General features: G+C 39.4%; 1 protein-coding gene across 1 annotated transcript in view; it reads right to left on the bottom strand.

Annotated features, from left to right (window-relative positions):
* Positions 1-22,490, bottom strand: part of LOC129248085 (serine-rich adhesin for platelets-like) — a 138,610-nt gene that overhangs the window by 92,038 nt on the left and 24,082 nt on the right. Inside the window, exon 2 of the mRNA XM_054887519.1 lies at positions 12,959-17,511. Within this exon, the coding sequence (XP_054743494.1) occupies positions 12,959-17,146 (4,188 nt within the window). The 5' untranslated portion in view covers positions 17,147-17,511. The remainder of the gene's footprint in view (positions 1-12,958; positions 17,512-22,490) is intronic.

Here is a 22,490-nt window from a genome sequence, read left to right as displayed (position 1 = left end):
GCCTTTTTTAAATGGTTCAAAACCGTTTGATGATGAATGTTTAGTGGCTTGGCGATGTCATGGCAGCTTATGTGACGGTCCTGGTCAATCTTTTCCATAATTTTATCGACTTTTTCAACGATAGGTCGACCGGAGCGAGGTGCATCTTTCACATCGAAATTTCCAGAACAGAAGCGAGCAAACCATTGTTGTGCTACACGAACTGATACAGCATCGTCTCCGTAAACTTCACAAATTTCATTGGTGGCTTGCATGGCATTCTTCCCTTTTTTATACAAAAAATTCAAAATATAGCAAATTTCTTCATTATTTTCACTCACTTTTGAACAGCTATAACTTTTTTTCAACTTCTCCGAATTTAATTTTTTTTAGATAAAAGAAGCCTAACATGTCACCTTTCTAACACCATATGATATGACACAATGTGATTGGTAGCACTGGAGCTAGATGACTCCAACGACATCTATTGACAAAATACGAAAAGACTTTTTCGACTACCCAATAGATAGCTCCATGGCCCATTCAGTTTAAGTATAAGAAAGTGTAAGTATGAATTCACTAAATTTTTTTCATTAGATGTGACAGGTTTACTCCATATAAATCACATGTTCGGAAGTCTTTTATAAGAAAAAAAAGTGGTGAGCATCTCAGCGAAGAAAAATTGGCAAACATCAAAGAGAACTTTGAGCCACTTGAAACTTGTACTTTGTTATACTAAAATTTAATGGGCTATGACACTGCATACCCTACACTTTTCTAAAAATTCTGAATAAAAGGTTGGTTGATTTAGAATGTTTTTATTGTAGAATGCGCTTTAATTTTACAAAATCACAAAAAAATTAAATGCAAAATGTAGAATATACTATACTTTAATTGAAATTTAAAAATAAAAAATAAATTAGAAAACGAAAATAGCTGAAATCGCGTAATTCTTAACGCTTGTATTATTTTGTACTCCGGTGTAGGTACTTATAATTTCGCCTCTTGGGCAAGCGTGTGTTGTGAACAAAAACGGATTTAATATTCTTAACAAATATCTACTGCATAATGCTACTACTTATTGAAAACGTTCTCACACTCACACATATGTGCGCTCAGTGAAATTCACTCATCTGTGAGTGGCCGCTTTATGAAAGCCCGATAAACTGAGCTGTAGCATGGCTTAAATCGGCTGTGGTGTGGATATAATTGCTCTATGGACTTATTGAAAATACACAGATATTTTATGAGATTGGTTGCGAGAAGATGAAAAATGTATTCCTTGGCGGAAAACTTCCACTGACTCATATGTATGTGTGGATTGAATAAAGTTTGGTAGTGAAACGAAAGGTGCTCCATTCTATGCTATTAGTATCATACTTTGACTAGTCATATTTTGATTTGCTCAAAAGTGGGATACTAAATAGACCACTCTCTAGTAGAGGTAGCATACCTAAAATCCTAAAATTGCCAGTTTTACTAACCAAATTCAGTGAATTTTATGGGTTAATAAAAATCTAAATATATTTGATTCATTTATTGTATTAGAAAATGCCCTTACACGAAGTGAAGTTTATTGAAAAAGTTGTATGACTATATATGCAATTTTAGTACTAGAATGTTTCTGAGGGCAGTGTATATTTAAAGTTGACAATGAAGCAGTTTGGGTGGTCAAAATAGTTGCTTGGCCGTGAATAGATCAGACATTAGGGGGGCAGCTAAAGAAACACAGAATGCAACTAGACATGAAAGGAGAGAAAAAATGAAAGTAGTACCATAGACGAGGTCGAGTTTCCACGACAGTCGGTTCTACGTTACCGAAACGACCCGGATTTATATCCGGCCAAGGACTGTCACTCCAGCAGCATTCCCCGCATGCAAGTATGGGGAATGTTTATGCTGCTACAACAACAACGAGGTCAATAATATATGGAAGTTCCGCAGGCGTAATTGAAACAGGATAGTCAAGACGAAAGTTAGATGAGGATTAGATGCTGAGATGACTCTACCACAACAAACAACTACCGCAGTAGAAATGAAATTATAGCGAGTCGCATCAGAGGATGTCCGGTTAAGACTTTCACCACTAATGACATTGGCAAGTTTAATAGCTTTAGAAGCTCCGTAGATCATCTTCGTGTCAGCTGTGAAAAAAAGAGCCTTGCAAATTTGCATCTCAGCTTTATTGCTCACGCGTTTTCTGAGCTGACAAGAGATCCACATATCCCAGAGACACTACTTCGATTGCTCTGCGCCTAGCTTATCAGCTTAGAAGACCCAAAGGTAAGTCAGTAATTTCTCGACTAATTTCGAATGCATCGCTTAACAACCCTGCCGTTCGCTTCGCTTTTTCTGGGACTGTAACTGGTGGTGATCGAGGACAAGACGAAACAGTCACCCAATACCCACGTCACTTTTGACAGTTATAATTTTAAATTCCTCTATAGAAGCCCTTCATCATGCCTGTTTTATTAAATGGCGCAGAAGCTTGCATGATCAAAACATTACAAAACAGCCGGTTTATCGGAAAGAAAGAATGTGAAAGAATTCGATGTGACATTACCGGGTTTTAACCGAGGAAGATGAAAACACTCGATCGAACGGCCTTTGGAGTGTTCGAGAAAATATTGTACGGACAGATTTTTGAGCATTGCGAATAGAAGATCCAACAATGAGCTCTAGCATAGTATATAAAGATCCAGCGGCTCCGCTGCTTAAGACATGTCGTCCAAATAGATGCAAAGGCTCCAGCTGTGAAGGCATGCGATGATGTACCAGCGGGGGCGGGGTAGCAGAAAAAGATTGAGTCCTCCTTTGTGTTGGAAATTTCAGGTGGGGAAGAATATGGTTTCACGGAGTGTGTCAATTGAGGCAGGTTAGCATTAGGAACAAACAACTTGCGCGCCTTGTTAAACTCGGTGCAAATCGCTTAGGCGGTTATCGCGCAATCAAGCAGAATAAGTCGGTGGAAATGCATCTTGATTGCCGCACATAAGAGTAAATGTTTACCGCCATAACAGTTTTTGCGCTGTTCATAAAATATTTTTGAATTGAAATACTACTTCTTTGATAACAACTTAGAAAAACTTACGCGATACTGAAATATAAATTAAGGTTTCAGGCCGGGAGGAGTGTGTCGGCGCGTTATTTTCTCTCAGTGGATCATTCCTGAAAAAATTCACCGGGATCTGTTTTTAAATGTTGTATCCCATTCAGTGCTCACTTGAGGGGATGGGGATGGACAAGGATCTATTTGAACACAATATAGTGAAAATAGAGGAGCCACCGTTTTCCTAATAATATTTTTTTATTCTTACCACCGTAGTAGGTACAAGAGAAAAAGTACAATTAATTGCAAGTAAAGGCTGTAATTACTTTTTAATAAGTGTTTTGTTCAGTAAGCCCGATATACATAAAAAAAATTGAAAAAAAATATTTTGTATACCTTGTCTCCATTACTACTTTCATCAAATGATCAAAAAATCAAAAAAAAAACCCACAATTTCCTAAAGGGCATACTCACACGTATTCGTTTGTGCTCTCTGTGTCTGCGCTTATCTTTGCTTCCTTAAGTGCTTGGGAATGCATATGCAAACGTACGTTTGATTGTGTGTCCTGTGTGCACAAAATGTCCAGCTGTTCCAATTTTATATTGTGTTTATTTTCGTGTAAATCAAGTAATTCCGTTCTCAAACCATTCAAGAATGAGTGTTTTATTTGAAAATTCTTCTCCTTTTACCGATTTTTATTTTATGGGCAGGGTGTGAATATAATTTGTTTATAGTACTTGGATGCAGAATTCTTAATCGCTAATGCTTTTTAATTCATTGTGATTGTAATTCATTTCACTTTTCCAATTTTCATATAAAAAAAAAATAAAAATCTTATATATTTACGTATATGTACATAGTAGTAAATAACTTAGTACAGGGACATATTTAAATTATTTTTTTATTAATAGCTCAGACTTAGTAATCTTTCATTCATATATATTTTTTATCAAAATATAGTTTATTCTTCCGTAAAATCCATAAATATTGGGTTGGGAACTAAGTAAATGCGGATTTCACTCATAGATGGCTTCAGTTGAATTTTTAGGTTTGTAGACGTAGTACAAATGTAAAATACATTTTGTTATTTGATAGTTGGCAATTCAGCTGTCAGTCAGTAAAAAAAAAGTTTTGATAGGTTGTGTAGTTTTCGGTTGGTTTTCGTTGAAATTATGGAAAATCAAGAGGAACATTTTCGTCATATTTTGCTTTTTTATTTCCGCAAAGGGAAAATCGCATCGCAAGCTCGTAAAAAGTTATGTGCTGTTTATGGTGACGAAGCCTTGAAAGAACGGCAGTGTCAAAATTGGTTTGCCTAATTTCGTTCTGGTCCTCCAGTTGAAGTGGATGACGCCCTAATGAACGCAATAATCGATTCGGATCGGATAGTGAGATTGCAGAGAAGCTTCATGTAACACATACATGCATTGAAATTTCTTAAGATAACTTGGTTATGTTAAAAACTCGATACATGGGTTCCTCACGAACTGAAAGACGCGCATTAACAGCTGCGATTTGCTAAGGAAACGTAATGAAAATGATCCCTTTTTATAACGACTGATAATTGGCGATGGAAAATGTGTTGTTTTCAACAATATCAAGCGGAAAAGATCGTGGAGCAGGCCAGGTGAACCCACTCAAAGTACACAACATTCATCAAAAGAAGGTTTTGTTATCAGTTTGGTGGGATTGCAAAGGAATTATCTACTTTGAACTTTTACCACCTAACCGAACGATCAATTCTGATCTCTACACTGAACAGCTAACGAAATTAAACAATGCAATTGAAGAAAAGCGGCGCCAAATCGAGAAAGTATTGTATTCCATCATGACAATGCAAGGCCACACACATTTTGGCCACTCGACAAAAATTATTGGAGCTTGGTTGGGATGTTTTGCCACATCCCCCGTATACTCCTGACCTTGCACCATCTAATTACTTTTTGTTTCGATCTTTACAAAACTCCTGGAACGGTAAAAATTTTAATGATGATGATGATGTTAAATAGTGCCTGATTCAGTTTTTTGCTAAAAAAAAATGCTGACTGCTAGGTGGCAAAAGGTTATTGATCAAAATGGGCAAAACATTACAGAATAAAGTTATTTAGTTCCATGAAAAAATTGTCTTAGATTTTCTAAAAAAAATCCGCAATTACTTAGTTGCCCACCCAATACAAGCCTTAGATTTTGTGCAAATTTCAAAAAAATTCATATCACTGCCGTAGCCGAATGGGTTGGTGCGTGACTACCATTCGGAATTCACAGAGAGGTCGTTAGTTCGAATCTCGGTGAAACACCAAAATTAAGAAAAACTTTTTTAGTAGCCCCTCGGCATGCAATGGCAAACCTCTGATTGTATTTCTGCCATGAAAAAGCTCCTCATAAAAATATCTGCCGTTCGGAGTCGGCTTGAAACTGTAGGCCGCTCCATTTGTGGAACAACATCAAGACGCACACCACCAATACGAAGAGGAGCTCGGCCAAACAACCAAAAGGGTTGTACGCGCCAATTATATATATATATAATTTTTAGGAAAATTTTTGTGTGCGCAATTTTAAAGCTCATTCAATTTCAAAGCAATAAGGTGCAAGTTTGAAGTAGCTCAAAAATTGCTTTGATTTTTGATACTTTTTTTTCGCTCATAATACTCGTAGTTTCTCCATATTGTGAATGCTCGAAACTTTTTCGAAAGAAAATGCCCAACCCATTAGCAAAAATTCTCAATAGCCACTTGAACTTTGAGACACTTAAAATTTGCACTTTATTGATCAAAATTCAAGGGACTACAAAATTGCAAGTACATAATTTTTCTAAAAATTCCCATTAAAAGGTATGTATTTCTTCTGATTTGTACACAATTAAAAACTACAATTTATATAAATTTTGTAGGAGAACGAACTACCATATATAATACAATATAATATTTTGATGAAAAAAGATTAATAGAATTTAATATGAAACACATAAATTGTGAAAACTTGTCAATAAGTTTTAGTACTTTAGTTGTTTAAGCAATGCATATGGATACTAAGGCCACATATGTGAACATGTAAGTACCTATGTACATATACGAGTATAAATAAATCTATGCGTGTATGTGTAACACATTGAATCACATGTGCATGCATTGAGTTTGGCAGGAGCGCTTGTTCGTCCTTTTACATCTTTCAACAAAATCGAGCTAAATTTTCTTCTTTTACATCTTTTGATCGCTCACATATAAATTTCTCTTTCACTTACTTCTAGTTCATAGCGTGTCTTAACTAGCAACAACAATTTTCCAATTGTACTGACCTCTTTCATATTTCATTTTAGATACGTGCTACACAGTTGCTGCTCAAAATATATACGAGCATATACGTGTGACTTACTATCTGTGCATTCTTGTTGCTGCGGGCAGTTTGTTTGATTGCTGAAGCGTTGAATGCTTTTTAATTAACAGCAATCTTTTGCTGACCTCCACCCTTTGTGTGTGAGAGCAGTTCTGTCGAGTAGCACCACAGCTGCTGCCTATTTACTTATACTACATACTTATATTGACCCTTGTACGAGTCAATAGGAACGGTACTTGTATGGACGTTAGTACTCGTGTAAAAGTAATACAGTATTGTTGTATTGAGAATTTATACATGCAAGTGACTTCTGGAATTATATTTTGTTAATATTTGGTATCACAACCCTTTTCAGTATTTTTTGGAATTTTCCCTAACAATTAACATTCACTATTATCCAGTGAAGTTGTATATTACACATTGCATATTTCGTCAGATAAAATTTTCAGCTTGTAGGGAGGGTTTTTTGTCGGGACAGACTAGCAAGTACAGCACTCAGCCACAGTTAAATCCATTGTATTGCACTCGGGCTCCCATTACAATTTTCTTTAAATCTACCCGACCTTCAAAGAGATCTGAGTAGATCTTGAGGAGCCAAGGTGGTCGCTTCTTAACATATCAATGCCAAAGACCTGAAGCTTTAAATTGGTCCGCCGTCTCAACCTACTCCCCACATGTTGGGCAGAGTGCACTGTGCTTCGTCCACAAAAAATAGGCCGTCATCAGCTCAACCAGCTGGCTACAGTTCCTTCTGTCGGTCGGACATGACAGGTAACATCAGTTTTGTCTAGGAAGGGTTACTAAATACTTTGATTAGGTAAGGATAAATGCCTGCCCATGCGAGGGTCCACTTGTACAAGGCCTAAAATTCGTCCATCGTGGTGCCATACAAAGGAAAAGAGATGGTTAAAAACAAAAGCCGAAGAAGGAAGAAAGGTCTTTATACTAGAGGATGATGACCAAATAGTGACTAATAACTTTGCGTTAACCGCTTCAAGCTACTAATAAAATTCAGCCGGTGTGTAATGCATAAACTTGCTATTCCCAGGTGTATAAAAAAAATTATAGCCCAGATGTCTGAATCTTAAACCGATTAGAGCAGTACAGCTGAGCAGTAGGTGCAGAGATGATTCCACCTCAGCCTCCTGATAGCTTTTGCAGAAATAATTGGAGGAAATCCCAAGTCTCACGGCATGGATACCTAACGGACAATGCCCGTATAATGCAAGAGGTGCGGCTTTGTTAGCTGAAGCTCAAGACATTGTTAGGTGAAGCCGAAGACGAAGAAGGGAATGAAAAAATCACGTGCTAAGCTAAGCCCGACAATAGGTTGGCTAAATCAGTAATGACAGGAAAGCCGATGACAATGAGGCTACTCATACTACCTCCCTAGCGCTGGAATGCGGATTGGATTTCCAGCTCTATCGATACTAGATAAATTATCAACCCAGCAGTTTTCCGTTATGCCACTGTAAAGGGGGACCCAAATGAGCCTAATATCGAAGTTTTCGGATGCAGTCGTGAGAAAAATGAGGCATTCCCCGACTAAATTCGAACGCATAAACAACGAGTTCACAGCCCTAATTGCCTCCTGGCTATCAGAGTAGATATTTAACACCATTGTAGTAATTGCAGAGGTAATCAACCAATTCATTGCTTCTTTAATTGCGGCTGCCTCAGCTTTGAAAACAATACTGTAATCCGGTAGCCTTACTAAATACTTACGTTTTGGTAAAGATAACCAGTTAGGCCGATAATACTTGACCAAGCATGGACAAGACTACCTGAAGATGACTTCAAATCGAGCTCGAAATATGAACAAATAAAAAAAGGCAATTACTTAATTTGTTCTTTCAGCTCGTAATTAAAACACGAAAATTGTGGATAAGTGAAAATAAATAATTTTAAAAATTTGCATTGAACTGAATCACAATTGTTCCCGAGGAGTTGTATTCTCAATGATATAGTTTTTCTACCAGCTAAAACATTTTAACCCGAAATATTGAAGCAAATTATGGCACTCGAACTTCGAAGCTTAATTCTGTATTTTGGGCAGTTCTTAGTGGATTGAATTGTGCGAAAAGTGTAAGTTGTTTCAAATAAAGTTGAAAAGGAAGAGAAAGTAAATCGAATTATTAAACAATACTGTGGCTCAGTAATACAGCTTTCCAAATAGTGGCAGTGAAAGAAACTGTTGAGTTGAAGCGTCGGATACAGGCATATTCGCGAACTGCCGCAGTGCTTATGGGTCTTACATATAAAGGGTGTTTTTTTTAGAGGTTAGGTTTTCAAGTTGGCACTACTTTTTTCGTAGATGGTCTTTTTGACAGCTGTCACTTGATTTATGCTCAGTTTGGTTTGCCATTTCATAATTAATAGACTTACACCTGAACAACGTTTGCAAATCGTGCAAATTTATTACGAAAATAATGGTTCGGTTCGCGCGACGCATCACAAGAAAATTTTGTGCAGCGATGAAGCTCACTTTTGGTTGAATGGGTATGTCAATAAGCAAAATTGTCGCATTTGGAGTGAACATAATCCACAAGCCATTGCTGAGACGCCGTTACATCCTCAAAAAGTCACTGTTTGGTGTGCTCTATGGGCAGAGGGAATCATTGGTCCATATTTCTTTAAAAATGAAGCCGGCCATAATGTTACAGTCAATGGAGAGCGCTATAGAGCCATGATTAATGACTTTTTCGTGCCTGAATTGGACGATGTTGATGTGGACGACCTTTGGTTCCAACAAGACGGCGCTACATGCCATACAGCCAACGCAACAATCGATTTATTGAAGGAAACTTTTGGTGAGCGCATTATCTCGCGCCGTGGACCTGTGGCGTGGCCTCCAAGATCGTGCGATATAACACCGCTGGACTATTTCTTGTGGGGCTATGTGAAGTCGCTTGTCTACGCAGATAAGCCCGAGACGATTGACGTCTTGGAAGAGAATATTCGGCGCGTTATTGCTGACATACGGCCCCAATTGCTGCAAAAAGTGGTCGAAAATTGGGCCTCTCGGCTGGAATTTATTCGAGCCAGCCGCGGCGGCCACTTGCCCGAAATCATTTTTAAAACATAATGGCAAACCCTTCTCTTTATAATAAAGCTAAATTCTTGGCCATAACATTAAATTATATACGTTTTATTTCATCTTGAAAACCTAACCTCTAAAAAAAAACACCCTTTACTTATAAATTTGATTAAAGTTTCCATTAGTTATAACAATATACTAAAAGCAAAGCCACTTATTAATATTTGCATCCAAATAAAAAACAATTTAGAAGCAAGAGCAACTTTGCGCTTTTCTGCTCAATGTGGATATCAAATGAGAATAGGAAAAGGCTCCATGCAATCTCTGCACAGTCCTAAGTAAAGTAGGATTTTTGAAATAAATTTAAATGAAAAGTTGATAATTATATATAAAGCAGGTGAAAATGCAATGAAGAAGTTGCCATCTAATTTGGCCATAGCGCAGAAGCCACTTCTTTTGCTTCCTCCTAAAACTTAGCAGCGGCCCAATGTATTAAAAACAAAGTAAAAAGCATTTCGTTAAATAAGCTGCAAAGTGTAACCCAATTTTTGGAACTTTAAATAGATTTAATAAAAATTTACTAGCATTTAATGTTTTTTTTTGCAGTTTCTTGCAATACAACATAAATGATAAAAATAATGAGACTAATATACATATTTCACAAACAACAAAAAATATCCACTGTTAAAATATTCATGCTCTTATTGTTAATTCCAGGTACAAATATTAGGCACATTTTAGTTATCTAATCTCCGGCTAACCTCTTCACAAAATTCTTAACAATATTGACTGATGCGCTCAAGATTTCTAGAAATTTCAATATATATGCTTGCTTGTAGATCGGCTGCTCTGGGAGACAGGTAGTCCATACATTCGGTCTATTTCGGAAACTTGGTACACATACGTGTCGATGCTTTTGGGTGGAGGAACTGGCATGGGTGTCTTTGCGCTCAAAAAATGGACGGCGAATAGCTATGAAGACGTACTACTTCGAAGCTCATCTGTATATTGCCAGACAGCCAGGTAGCCTCTGTACACCGCAATCTCATTTAATAATATCCCAACTCGTTGGTGAATGCTTCAAGGCCCTCAATATCATGGGAGTAGGGAACACCCTCAATCAACCAAGCAACCAACTGGTGGACTGCGTGTTGAAATCAGTTGTTACATCGAAATTCCGTGCACCATAACCTTTCTGCGGGCTTACCAAATACGACATAAAGGCAACTATAAACGACTGGGAGAACACTTAATTCATATGGTGCTGGACGGAATGTCCGCTACAGAGAAAGCCAAAACAATTTATCCATCTTCTAGAGGAGCGTCAAGAAGAGCCTCCGGATAGAGAGGATTTACGAGTTCTCACGGGATACTATGCGGGACTTTGTAGTATTTGGATACTAGGATGAGAAGTAGTAAGCATTCTGCTTCTACTGAGGCACTGGAACCTAAAATTACTAAAGTTATTGGACTATGAATAAGTTCGTGCGGTTTTTTTTCGAAATTTGAAACTTTATTGACGTAAAATGGTTACAAATTTAATATTCAAAGTATTGTCCATCGCTTGCTACTACTTTTTCCCATCTTTCTGGCTATTCACGGATTCCCTTTGTGAAAAATTCGGTCGGTTTTGCCGCAATCCACGAATCGATCAATTTTTTGACTTCATCGTAATTACGGAAGTGCTGGTCAGCCAGGCCATGTTGCATCGATCGGAAGAGATAGTAATCGGATGGCGCAAGGTCTGGACTATACGGCGGGTGGGGTAGGACATCCCATTTGAGCGTTTCTAAGTATGTTTTGACCACTTGTGCAACATGTGGCCGAGCATTGTCATGTTGCAAAATAACTTTGTCGTGTCTATCGGCGTATTGCGGCCGTTTTTCTCGCAGTGCTCGGCTCAAACGCATCAATTGTCGTCGGTAGACATCCCCCGTAATCGTTTCATTCGGTTTCAGTAGCTCATAATACACAACACCCAGCTGGTCCCACCAGATACACAGCATAACCTTCAGGCCATGAATATTCTGCGCCGACGTCGATGTTGAAGCATGGCCAGGGTATCCATACGTTGCCCGACGTTTTGGATTGTCGTAATGGACCCACTTTTCATCGCCAGTCACAATTCGATGCAAAAAACCCTTTCTTTTGTGCCGTTGAAGCAGTTGTTCGCATGCCATAAAACGGCGTTCAACGTCTCTTGGCTTCAATTCATACGGCACCCAATGGCCTACCTTTCGGATCATTCCCATGGCTTTTAAACGTTTGGAAATGGTTGATTGATCAACTCCCAAAGTTTTTGCAACCTCTTCTTGCGTTTGAGCCGGATCTTGATCGAGCAATTCCTCCAATTCGGTATCCATGAACTTTGGCGGCGCACCCTCGCGTTCTTCGTCTTCCAAGCCAAAATCACCACTTTTAAAGCGTGCAAACCACTTCTGGCACGTTCGCTCAGCTAGAGCATGCTCACCATAAACTTCCACCAAGATACGATGACTTTCGGCTGCTTTTTTCTTCATATTAAAAAATTCCCCGCAAAAACACATTATTTGGCACGAAATTCGACATTTTCAAGTGTGGTAAAAATATTGTTGTTTACGCTTCAAATAAAAAACTTATACTGACGTTTGTGCCTTACGACAGTAGCTCTCCAATGAATGTTTGGAAATGTGGATCGATGGAATAATAATCAAGTTACGCCATCTGTTGTAAAACCGCACGAACTTATTCATAGTCCTATTATTTACAAGATATTGACCGAAGTTCTCCAGCGAGTCATTGATAATTGGTGTTTACCGATGAGCGAATTGTGGCGCAGTTGCGGCCAACATTTGGATTATCTTTACATAAACGTCATGAATGATTCTACAAAAAATGATTAGAATTTTTGTTGTTTTATTTCAATTTAATCCTAAATTGGCAAATTTGGCAAATCCTTTAATATCAAAAAAATCCTTATCGAATTCCGAATTGATGCTGCTGTTCCAAGGATGTCACAGAAAGGTTAAATTCTTGTAAACTTAACTTGTCTTTTACTTTGTTATTTATGAAATAATTTTCCGGGATTTTATAATGAGATCCCAAAAATCTTGGGATCATATAATTCGAAAAAGTTGACATCTCTAGTAGTCACCCTACCATCAAGCAAGAAAGCTTATGACGCCCAATAGCCCACTTATGCATACAATCACAGTTTTCTCCTATTTGTTCCTATTTGTGTGCTCGTGTCCGGCCAGGATGATTTATAGTATTTTTCATTAAATTTTGGCATTGCCGCAATATAAAAAACTATTGCAATTCAGCCTAAATGAGATTTTAAGCTGAGGCATAATATTTGTCATAAATTTTAATATAAATAAACACATTTTATACACGTAAAACTCTCGTGAATTGCTTACGTAAGCCTATTTATATTTATTTATGTATCTACACTAACAAAAACCAAAAACAAAATCGCCAAAGTATGTGTTTGCAAATATAAATTCATTTCCGTAAGCTTATGTCGGATTCAGCAAATAAAATAAATACAAAAATGCATCAAGGCTATTGCCATACTTACCATAATGGGCAGCAGAAGTTCATGCGTCTCATTGCCACGCCACAAATGCGAATCGCTCGGCACGTTTTGCAGTTCACATTCTAGAGAGTTGATTTTCTCCTGCAAGGGGCTGAGTATGCGTGGTCGTACAATTGGCTTCGAGGGAGATTTAGAGAGGTTTGTGGTGGTGGTAGTAGACAAGGTTGGATACGTTGTGCTGGTGGTGCTGCTGAGTACGGCAGTGGTGTCATGCGGTTGGCTTAAATGCGTCGCCTGTTGACGGTGTTGCTGTGGATATGGGTAGATGAACGGCGAAGGAGTTGTGCGGTCATCCAGGGGTGCAACGGTCGAAGTCAGTTTTGTCGTTGTAGCTGCAACTGCTGCTGTCTCTGTGCTTCTGCTGTTTATGGTTATTGTAGCTGGTGCTTTGGTTGTTCTAGTTGGTGCTGGCTTAGCACGCTTTACATGCACTATGTCAGCGCCAACGAAATTAACCTGTTTTGCTTGAGCTGCACTCGCACGCCCTTTCGTCATTGCGCCATCATCGTTGCTGTCAATATTGCCAACAGCTGCGCTCGCAGTTGATGTGGGAGTGACAACATTGCTTTTATGTCGTAGCGACATAATGTCAAAAGTTTTGGCAGTTGCAACCAAATTAACTTTGCCAGCAGCAATTCCGCTAAATGCACTAAGCTGTTCAGCTGATGCGTCACTGACAGTGGGTGGCGCATGCAAGCTGGATTGCTGGTTGTTCGCTGTACTAGTTGTAGTTGCTGTGTGTGCTGCAGTTGTGTTTGCATTGCTCGTTCCAGCGCCTTTGTCGTTTGTCTGCAGGATAATTGACTTGAGTAGCAATTTAGCGCGTTGTAATTCTTTTTGGTATTTCTGAGTTGGTTTGTCATCACCGAGTTTTGAAAAGTCGGCTGTACTATCGTTGGCAGCTGGAGTCAGCGCTGGGTAGACATGCGTTGCACTTTGCTTTTGTAGCTGAATGTTATGTGGATCACTTTGCTGTTGCTTGCGTATCCATTCCTGATTCAGTAGCGGCTCCGCCGCCTCCCCTTGCGTGCTTTCTGTTTGCTTTCCCGCACTTTTGACTTTTACGCTACTTTGTGCTTCACCGCTTGCAACGACTGTAGCGTCAATCTTGTCCGCACTCTCGCCTACGATTTCACCATTGACTCTGCGCTGCGAGTTCATGTTCACTTCACCCATAATTGGTTTGCTCGGTTCGGCGACTGGCGCATATTTTGAAGTTTTCAACTTTGCGCTTTGACGCAGTGCAAATCTGCTTGCCGCAGTCTCTGCACTGGTGTTGCTACTTTTTGCTGCTGCAGCGCCTAGCATAGAGGTAGCAGCAGTTGGTGTTGCTGTTGTGGTTGCGGTTGCTGCACTTGGCATTGACTGCACCATCTTCGATTTCCCCTTCAGTCGCTTTCGATTGTGTTGCATCATTTCATTGTAGAGTTCTTTGCTGTTGTAGAATTTTGTCGTTGAAAATTCCGGATGCGTGCCAAGTGCAGCCCTCATTGCGCCACCACCACCCTCAGCGCCACTAACTGAAGTTTCGCTTAGAGCTTGTGTGGCGCCACTGCCTGTGTTGAACTTTGTGTTGGCAAAATCGACATGTGGCATTGTCAATGTATCACTGGCGCTGGCTGCGCGGTGCATAGGAAAATCAAAACTTTTCTTCACGCGTCGCTCAATGAAGTCGTGTTGCGGCAAGCGTTGCGGTGCATTGCCATCATTTTTATTGCCATTGCTTGGATATTTATTTTTCATGTTTTTGGGTGGTTGAATTTTATGATTGACACTATAGGTCGATTTACCGTTCGCCAGCTGCCGTTCCATGCCTGTTGTAGTGTCAGATGGAGTAGCTGTACTTGCTGTCACTAGTAGCGTTGTTGTTGTGGTTGTCACTGTGTCTGCTGTCGCTGTCGCCGCAAACTCGTTCAAGCGAAACTTTTGCTCGATTTCCGTAATGACACCATCCTGTTCGGCCAGCACTTTTCCGGTGAAATCACTGATGGCATCTGGTTGGCTCAGATCTTGCTGTTGGCTAGTAGGTGCCGCTACTCTTCCGACAGTATTTGCTGCTGTTTTTGCTGTCGTGATTGGCCTACGATTGACGGTGTGGCGCGCGGCCAGATTATTGATGTTGTCGTAGCGCTGTATAATATTGTTCGCTGCATCCACTTCATTTGGCAATAAATTCTCCTGCTGCTGCTCCTCTATTCCACCGTCAACCATTGGCAACTGTTCTACTTCTCCCATTTGTTTTGTGTGACCATACCACCCTGCAGCTGGTACAACCGGCGGCCCTTCATCGCTTTCCGCGGGCTTAAAGATTGTACGCACTTTTAACAACTTCGCATTGGAGTCACGTATAATTGGATTGAAATCCTCCATTTTCATGGGATATAGATCAACTATATTGAGGGCGGGTGGTGTGGAGTGCAGAGTCGGCAACGACCCAGCTGTAGTGGATTCTGGCGTTGTATAGCCCACATGGTCACTATGCTTCGCTTTATTGTTATTTGTCTGCTTTTTGTTCATGTTTTTCCTATTGTCACTGCTATCCGCATATATCTCGCTTGCGGTATGCGCATTGTGTCGCTGTACCTGTTCGTTTTCCATGTCTTTGTTCGCTTGCTGTTCGCGGCGTAATTGGATTGGTTGATGTTGCTCAAGTTCTTCTTCTTTACTTTGTTGTTGTTCTTTTTGTTTGACTAGTGTTGTATTTTGCTGTTGTCGTAGCTGTAGAGCGCCTGTTTGTTGCACAAGTTGGCCTAGTTGTTTACCGTCTTGTTGTTGTTTTAGTGTAGGCTCCATTGTTGCCTTCTTCCCGGTGCTTTCCCCGTCGCGTTTTGCCTGCTCTGACTTCGCTTCCTTATTCATTGGCTTGGTGGATACTGTGTCAGCTGCTACTTTATACTCGTCAGTTACAATTTCAGCCAATTTAATGCCATTCTTTAGTTTCCGTTCAGTATGCATCGAATCCTGGGTTGCTTGTGTGCTTGCCGTGAGTTCGCTGGCGTTTAGTACTGCGGTTGCCTCCGCAGTTGGTGACTTTGCGACCGTTTCCACGTCATCGATATGCCTTGAAAATAATGCTCCATTTTTGTCTACCACAGCCTCCTGCTGATTTGTATTCACCGCCTGCGTTGGCCACCCGCCTATTTGCCCCCCTTGTGGATTCTTCGATGTAACTGTTTCACTTTTTTGCTGTCCCTTCAGCTGACTTAGAAAACTTTCCCCTACGCTTTCACCAATGATCGCTTCTAGCTCAAAAACAAATACTTCTTTTTGAACTCCGCGCCCGCTATTAGCAACATCTGTTTCAGTTTTCTTCCTGCTCAATTCAGCGCGCTCGTCCTGCTCATCTACGTGCACATCCGCCCGCTCATCCAAGCGTTTTGGAGCCAGCTCTTTTGCATTTTTGATGATTTGTGTTTTCGCTTCATTTCCGCCAGCCTTCGGCATGGCCACTCCTCTGTAGCTGCTCGCTGCACCATTGCCTGGCGGAAGTGTATTCGCACGTGATTTACTCTCAAAATTCACAGCTGGCACTTCCGTAATTTCGCTTGCCGGACTGCCTGCTGTTGCACTGGCAGTTGATGTGGCGGGTGTGCGTGGAATAGCGCCTTTCTCTACCACCGCTGCATTAATTTTGGTTGGCATTGTTGTTGTTGGCTCTTCCGTAGCATTATTTGCGATAAAAGGGACCACTTGCTTTTTTGCAACAATTCCTTCACCCTTTTGTGCTTGTTGGTGCCGTTGTTTTTCTTGTATTTGCTGCTGCTTTGCTTGTTCATCCGTGGCTACTAACGCAGCTGCTGCTATTGTTGGTGTTGCGGTGCTCAAAACCAGTTCGTCCTCGTCGTTTGTTGTAGTTAATGTTGCAGGCGCATTTGAAGATGCTAATGTCACGGTTGTAGCGATTGTTGCTGTTGTGGTGGCTGCCAGTGTTTGGGTTACCGCCGCCGCTGCCACCATTCGCTGCTGCGCAGTTTTTGCTTCAACGCTTTGCCGCATGTCCTCCATAGCCTGCGCGGCAACACTCATCGTCGCTCCCACCATCGCTGGTGTCGTCGTTGGCCCTGTCGCATGCAGTGACTCTGGCTCCACGAAACCATTTGCATCAGCAAACACCAACACTGGCGCAATTAGAAATGCTAAAATGCAAAATTTTTGCATTTTTGTAAACATTTCCGGTGAATTTCGGTTGTATTTTTATCTCTTATTTTCGGGTTTCTATTGCTGCTGCTTTTGCTATTTCAGCGTTTCCTGTTTTCCTCACACTTCCTGTTATTCCTCTGTTTCCGCTAGACGTTGCGTAGTTGGCGTCCAATGCGCCTCACTCACCCGGAGTGTCCTTTAGCCTCTACCAAATGCAATAACGTTTTCGTTTTCCTTTGCTTCGCCAAATATTAAAGCGCTTTTTGTTGCATCAGTTATTTGTAAAAGTTTTGTTGTTGTGCTCGATTTAAATACTGTATTTGCTACCTGCACTTGTGCACCATACCTTTTTGCCATTAAATTTTGGCATGACATTGCTTTATAGCTGGCCGATGCTGGTAATAAAAAGAAAAGAGAGACAAATAAATTACTGCTAAAACGGTAGGGGTGCATTTGTATTGGTATTTTGTAATATAATTTATTGAATGTGGCGCCGGGAGCAGTAAATCTAAACACATTTAAAAAAATTAGATTTTGTGGCTTTTGAAAACTTTTCCATTTCTCTTTAAAAAGTAAATTTGCTTTATTTAGAAATTCAAGCAATAAACATTGGCTCTTTTCCAACACACCAGTTAACTAAGTAAGTGTATACAGTGTAAGTGTATACTTAGTAAGTGTATTAGGATGATACAATTGTTTTTAGTTTAATTTTTTTAAATTATAATTATATTTCTTTCAAATTATAATACATTTTTTATTTTTGTTAAACTTATTGTATGGCTTGAAAGAGTAGGACACATTGAGAATTGCATGGAAGAATGCACTTTTCACTTTCCAATTTTTACACATCGATATTAACTTCTGCTCAAATAAGAACGAGACGGTATCAATAAAACGGTCCGCGGATGACATATGGCAAAAATAAATTTTTTGTTTTTTGGTAGGACTGTTATAAGCTTACATGGCAAATTTCAGCGTGATATGTCACATAGTTTGTTTTCTGTGCTACTGTAAACAAATCAAGCTCGAGTGTGTTCTTCGAACCGTTTTATTGATACCGTCTCGTTCATACAGGGTGGCTGATGAATTTTGCTACATTAAGAAACTCAAATAACTTTTTTTTTAGTGTATGGAATTCATTTATTTTTTTTTTCAAGTTGAAGGTCATTAAATTTTATTAAATGTAGCTTAACTAGTTTTAAAAATAATTGAATTTAAATGCCCCCCATGCTCGTTGACACAAGTGCGGCATCTTAGTAAAAAGTTGTTCATTGCTGCTTTGAGAGTTGCGACGGAATAGCCGCAATTGTTGCCCGAATGGATTGTTTTAGTTCATCCAAATTTGTTGGCTTTGTTTTATAAACTTCTTGTTTGCATAAATCCCACAAGAAAAAGTCAGGTGCAGTAAGGTCAGGCGACCTGGGGGGCCAACGAAATTCGGAGTTTCTTGAAATCAGTTTATTGGGAAATTTTCGTCGCAACTCTGTCATAACAGTCTGGGCTATGTGAGACGTTGCCCCATCTTGTTGAAACCACACAGAGTTGAAAGGAATTCTCTTTCGGCGTAGTTCTGGATAGAAAAATTCTTTCAGCGTTTTCAAATAACGGTCTCCAGTAACCGTAACGGTGTGACCATTTTCTTCAAAAAAATAAGTCCCGACAATACAGCGTGAAGAAACCGCACACCACACTGTTACGCGAAGAGGATGCAATTCCGTCTCGTGGAGTATCTGTGGGTTAGAAGTACTCCATATTCGACAATTTTGTTTGTTCACATTGCCGTTTAAATCGAAATGGGCCTCATCAGACATGAAAAGGCAGTTTAACATGTTTTGGTCTTCTTCCACCATTTGCAGGATCTTCTGGCAAAATTCCAAGCGAATCGCCAAGTCTGCTGCATTCAGTTTGTTAACCATTTGAATTTTGTAGGGAAATAAGTCTAAATCTTTGCGCATTATTGTTTGCAAAGACTGTCGGCTGACACCAAGTTGAGCAGATAAGCTTCTTGTTGAAACCCTTGGATTGCTTTGTATAGCTGCAGCTACAGCAGCGATCGTTTCCTCCGTCCGAATTGGTGGGTTTCGATGATAAGGCCTTCTTGCGACTGTTCCTTGCTCAGCAAAATTATTCACCAGTCTCATTATGGTCCATCTGCTCGGGGGATCGCCGCCAAACATCCGCCTGTACTCTCTCTGTACCAAAACTACGGACTCCAGTGCGTGATAGCGGCGGACTATCCAAATTCTTGTTTTCGTGTCCCAGTTATCCATTTTAATAAATTTTAAAGATCAATCTGCAAATTAAAACAAAAATGGAACAGATAACTTAAAAAGAAAAAAAGTTATTCAATTTTTTTTTTGGTAGCGGCTTTCATCAGCCACCCTGTATTTGAGCAGAAGGTATTTAATTTCCTCTCTTGATTCCCTTCCACTAGTATCCAGAAAGCATGCAACTCAACAAATTATGCAAGTACAACTATTACAACGGCCCTTAGTCTCTGGCAAATCGAGGCTGCTACGAATTCTCGGTAAAACAAACAAACATTTTAATATTATATTAGTACCTGAAACGTTTGCCGTCTTTATGAGGCTGGAAAAGTAGCCAACACAATTTCAGAAATAAACCGATTAAATGAGACTTCCTTGGAATAAACGAAACATGGTGGCCGGAATGCGGTGAATTCATATCAGAGAATACTTACACAAAAAAATTCTATACGGGAAATCAAAATAAAACTCATTTATATGCGTCTACGGCAGAAGAAGAAGTAAAGAATTTTAATGGTGAGATTGATAAATTAATGAAACTTACAAATCATGTGAAATTGTTATTGTTCAAGCAGACTTCAACGCTAGAATCGGTGAAAGAAACGAAAGAGTCGAGAGACAATTTTGTGCGAAATAACAAATAAAAGGTACTTTTTCCAATAGGGTTCTTTTGACAGCTCACGCGTGACTATTGTCAAATTTAATACACAATTTTTTTCAGTATTCATAGACATTTCATCATGGAAAGACTTATGTCTCCACATCGTCCCCAAATCGTAAAAATGCATTACGAAAATCGACGCTGTATGAAAAGTGTTCATCGCGCGCTCAGGCCAACTTATGGTGTACATGGATGAGGCTCGTTTTCCGCTTTATGGCTACGTCAACAAGCAAAACAGCCATATTTGGGCTAAAGAGCAACCCGAAACTATTCAAGAACAGTCATTACATCCATTGAAAACAACCGTTTGGTGCAGCCTATGGCCTGGAGGAATCTGCGGCCCATATTTCTTTAAAGACGGAACTGGCGCCAATGTAACAGTGAAGCGAACACTATAGCGCCATGATAAACGACTTTTTTATACCGAAAATTGAAGCCACTTACTGCGTCGACGTTTCGATGAGCAATTTATCTCTTGGAAACTATGGAAACCAACATTACTGAAGTTATTCACGAGGTGCCGACCGAAGTCCTCCAGCGAGTCATTCAAAATTGGTGTTTACGAATGGAATTATGACGCTGTTGTGGCCAACATTTGAAAGCGATTTTCTTTAAAAAGTAAATGTCATGAATGGTTCTACACAAAAATAATAAAGATTGCCCAATCAATTTGAATTTTCGTTATTTTATTTCAATTTAAAGTCCCATAGTTCTATATTGATCACAATTTATATAAATATGAAACCGAATGTGCAAATGGAGAAGAAGTCTTTTTCTACTTCGCTAGGCCTGCAGTTTAATATTATATATATCTTGAAGAAAATATATTTTCACAGTGTTACTGCTGTAAATCTCGGCAAAGTCATGAGTAGTTTTACGGCCATGAATGGTGAAATTTCTACTTGTTGTCTCGATAATCCTTTCGTGATTTATTCAGCTATGAGCCTTAACTTAAGTCCTAGTTCGTCTCGTTCGCCAGCAACAAAATTTAGTCTTTTACTTTACTGAAAGTGGGTAAATTAAATTGATGCAATGGCATCCAAATATTAAGTTCTCCTATTTTTATTTAGCGAATTCAAGGCCAAGTACTTGAAGTGAAAATATCGACTAGAAATAAAATTGAAAATACTTCAATTTGTTGTTCTATTGTGGAAACGGGCTTCAGCCCATAAAATAAAAAATACCAAAACATAAAATGGGTGATATCCAGCCCGATGTGGGATCTGAATCTAAATAAAGCTTATTTTTCTGGAAAAACACTATGTGTTTAGTGAGATAGTTGCCACATCTTAGGTAACTATGTAGGTAGGTGAAATGGTTGAAATACCAGTCTGGCACTCTCCAAGTAGCACTAAAGCGCCGTTTTGATACCATTTTGAGACCTACAACGGTCAGATATCCACAGTTGGAGCACTGCCACAATTTGTCGAAAAAACAGTGACCTTGGTCGTGTAGCTGGCAAGCCCGGACATTTACAGAGAAAGTGCTCAACAGTCATTTCCTCTGAAATATTCTCACAGCTTCTGCAATGAGGATTAAATGGCAAACTCTTTGTGCCAATCGGCTAATGACGGTAAAAACAGCTACGAGTGTGTAGATAAAATGTCGTGAAGGTACTGGGGCTGCATCATATTCATAATTTTCTTACACTTAAATTTTTCTTTAGAGAACCATCTTATTCTATTCGCTTTAATTGTTTTTGTTTTTTGCGCTTATTCATTTAAAATTTCGGTTTTTTTTGGTCTAAGACTCAATAATTTTCCACTCAAAAATCTGAAAAAAATGTTTGTTTCAAAAACTATAAGTAAATTCTCACTTCGCTCGCAAACTATTTGCACAAACTCTTGTTTTATTTATGCCAGAGATGTTCTTATGCTTTTATCTATTTCTGCCACTTAATAGTCTCAGTTGAGGGACTCACACTATCGAGCTATTAACTATGCAAATATGGATAATTGAGTTATAACATATTACACAGTTGCGTATGTATGTAGCAATTAATATGTGGCTGCGAGAAGCAAAAACAAAAAAACGAGAGCAAACATCAAGACATTCAAGCACACATATGTATACATCACATGTGTGTCCCTGTACGTAAGTCTTTAAGCGCATATTCTTTATTGTCCTAAGCAGCTGGTTGCTGCTCTCAAAAATGAAGGGAGATAGCACTTTGTTGGTAAGAAAGAGTTTGTGTAGAAAATGGATTAGTAAGAGTGCAGACATTAGGCGTGAGCGATTGTGGAATGACTAAAGAGTTACTTTGGTTATGTGTACATATGTATAAGTAGATTAGGGTGACCAAAAAAATTGTTTTCCTTGACACTACCATTGTAATTATCCATACTAAATTTGTTCTATAGGCAAAACTAAAGGGAAGAAGAAGAAAGCCGAGAAAAAACTAAGAAAAAATAACACACAAAAAAAGCAAGGGAGAAAACCACGAAAA

Source organism: Anastrepha obliqua, chromosome 5, assembly GCF_027943255.1.
Source record: "Anastrepha obliqua isolate idAnaObli1 chromosome 5, idAnaObli1_1.0, whole genome shotgun sequence".
Lineage (NCBI taxonomy): Eukaryota > Metazoa > Arthropoda > Insecta > Diptera > Tephritidae > Anastrepha > Anastrepha obliqua.
This window is presented reverse-complemented; position numbering and strand designations above follow the sequence as displayed.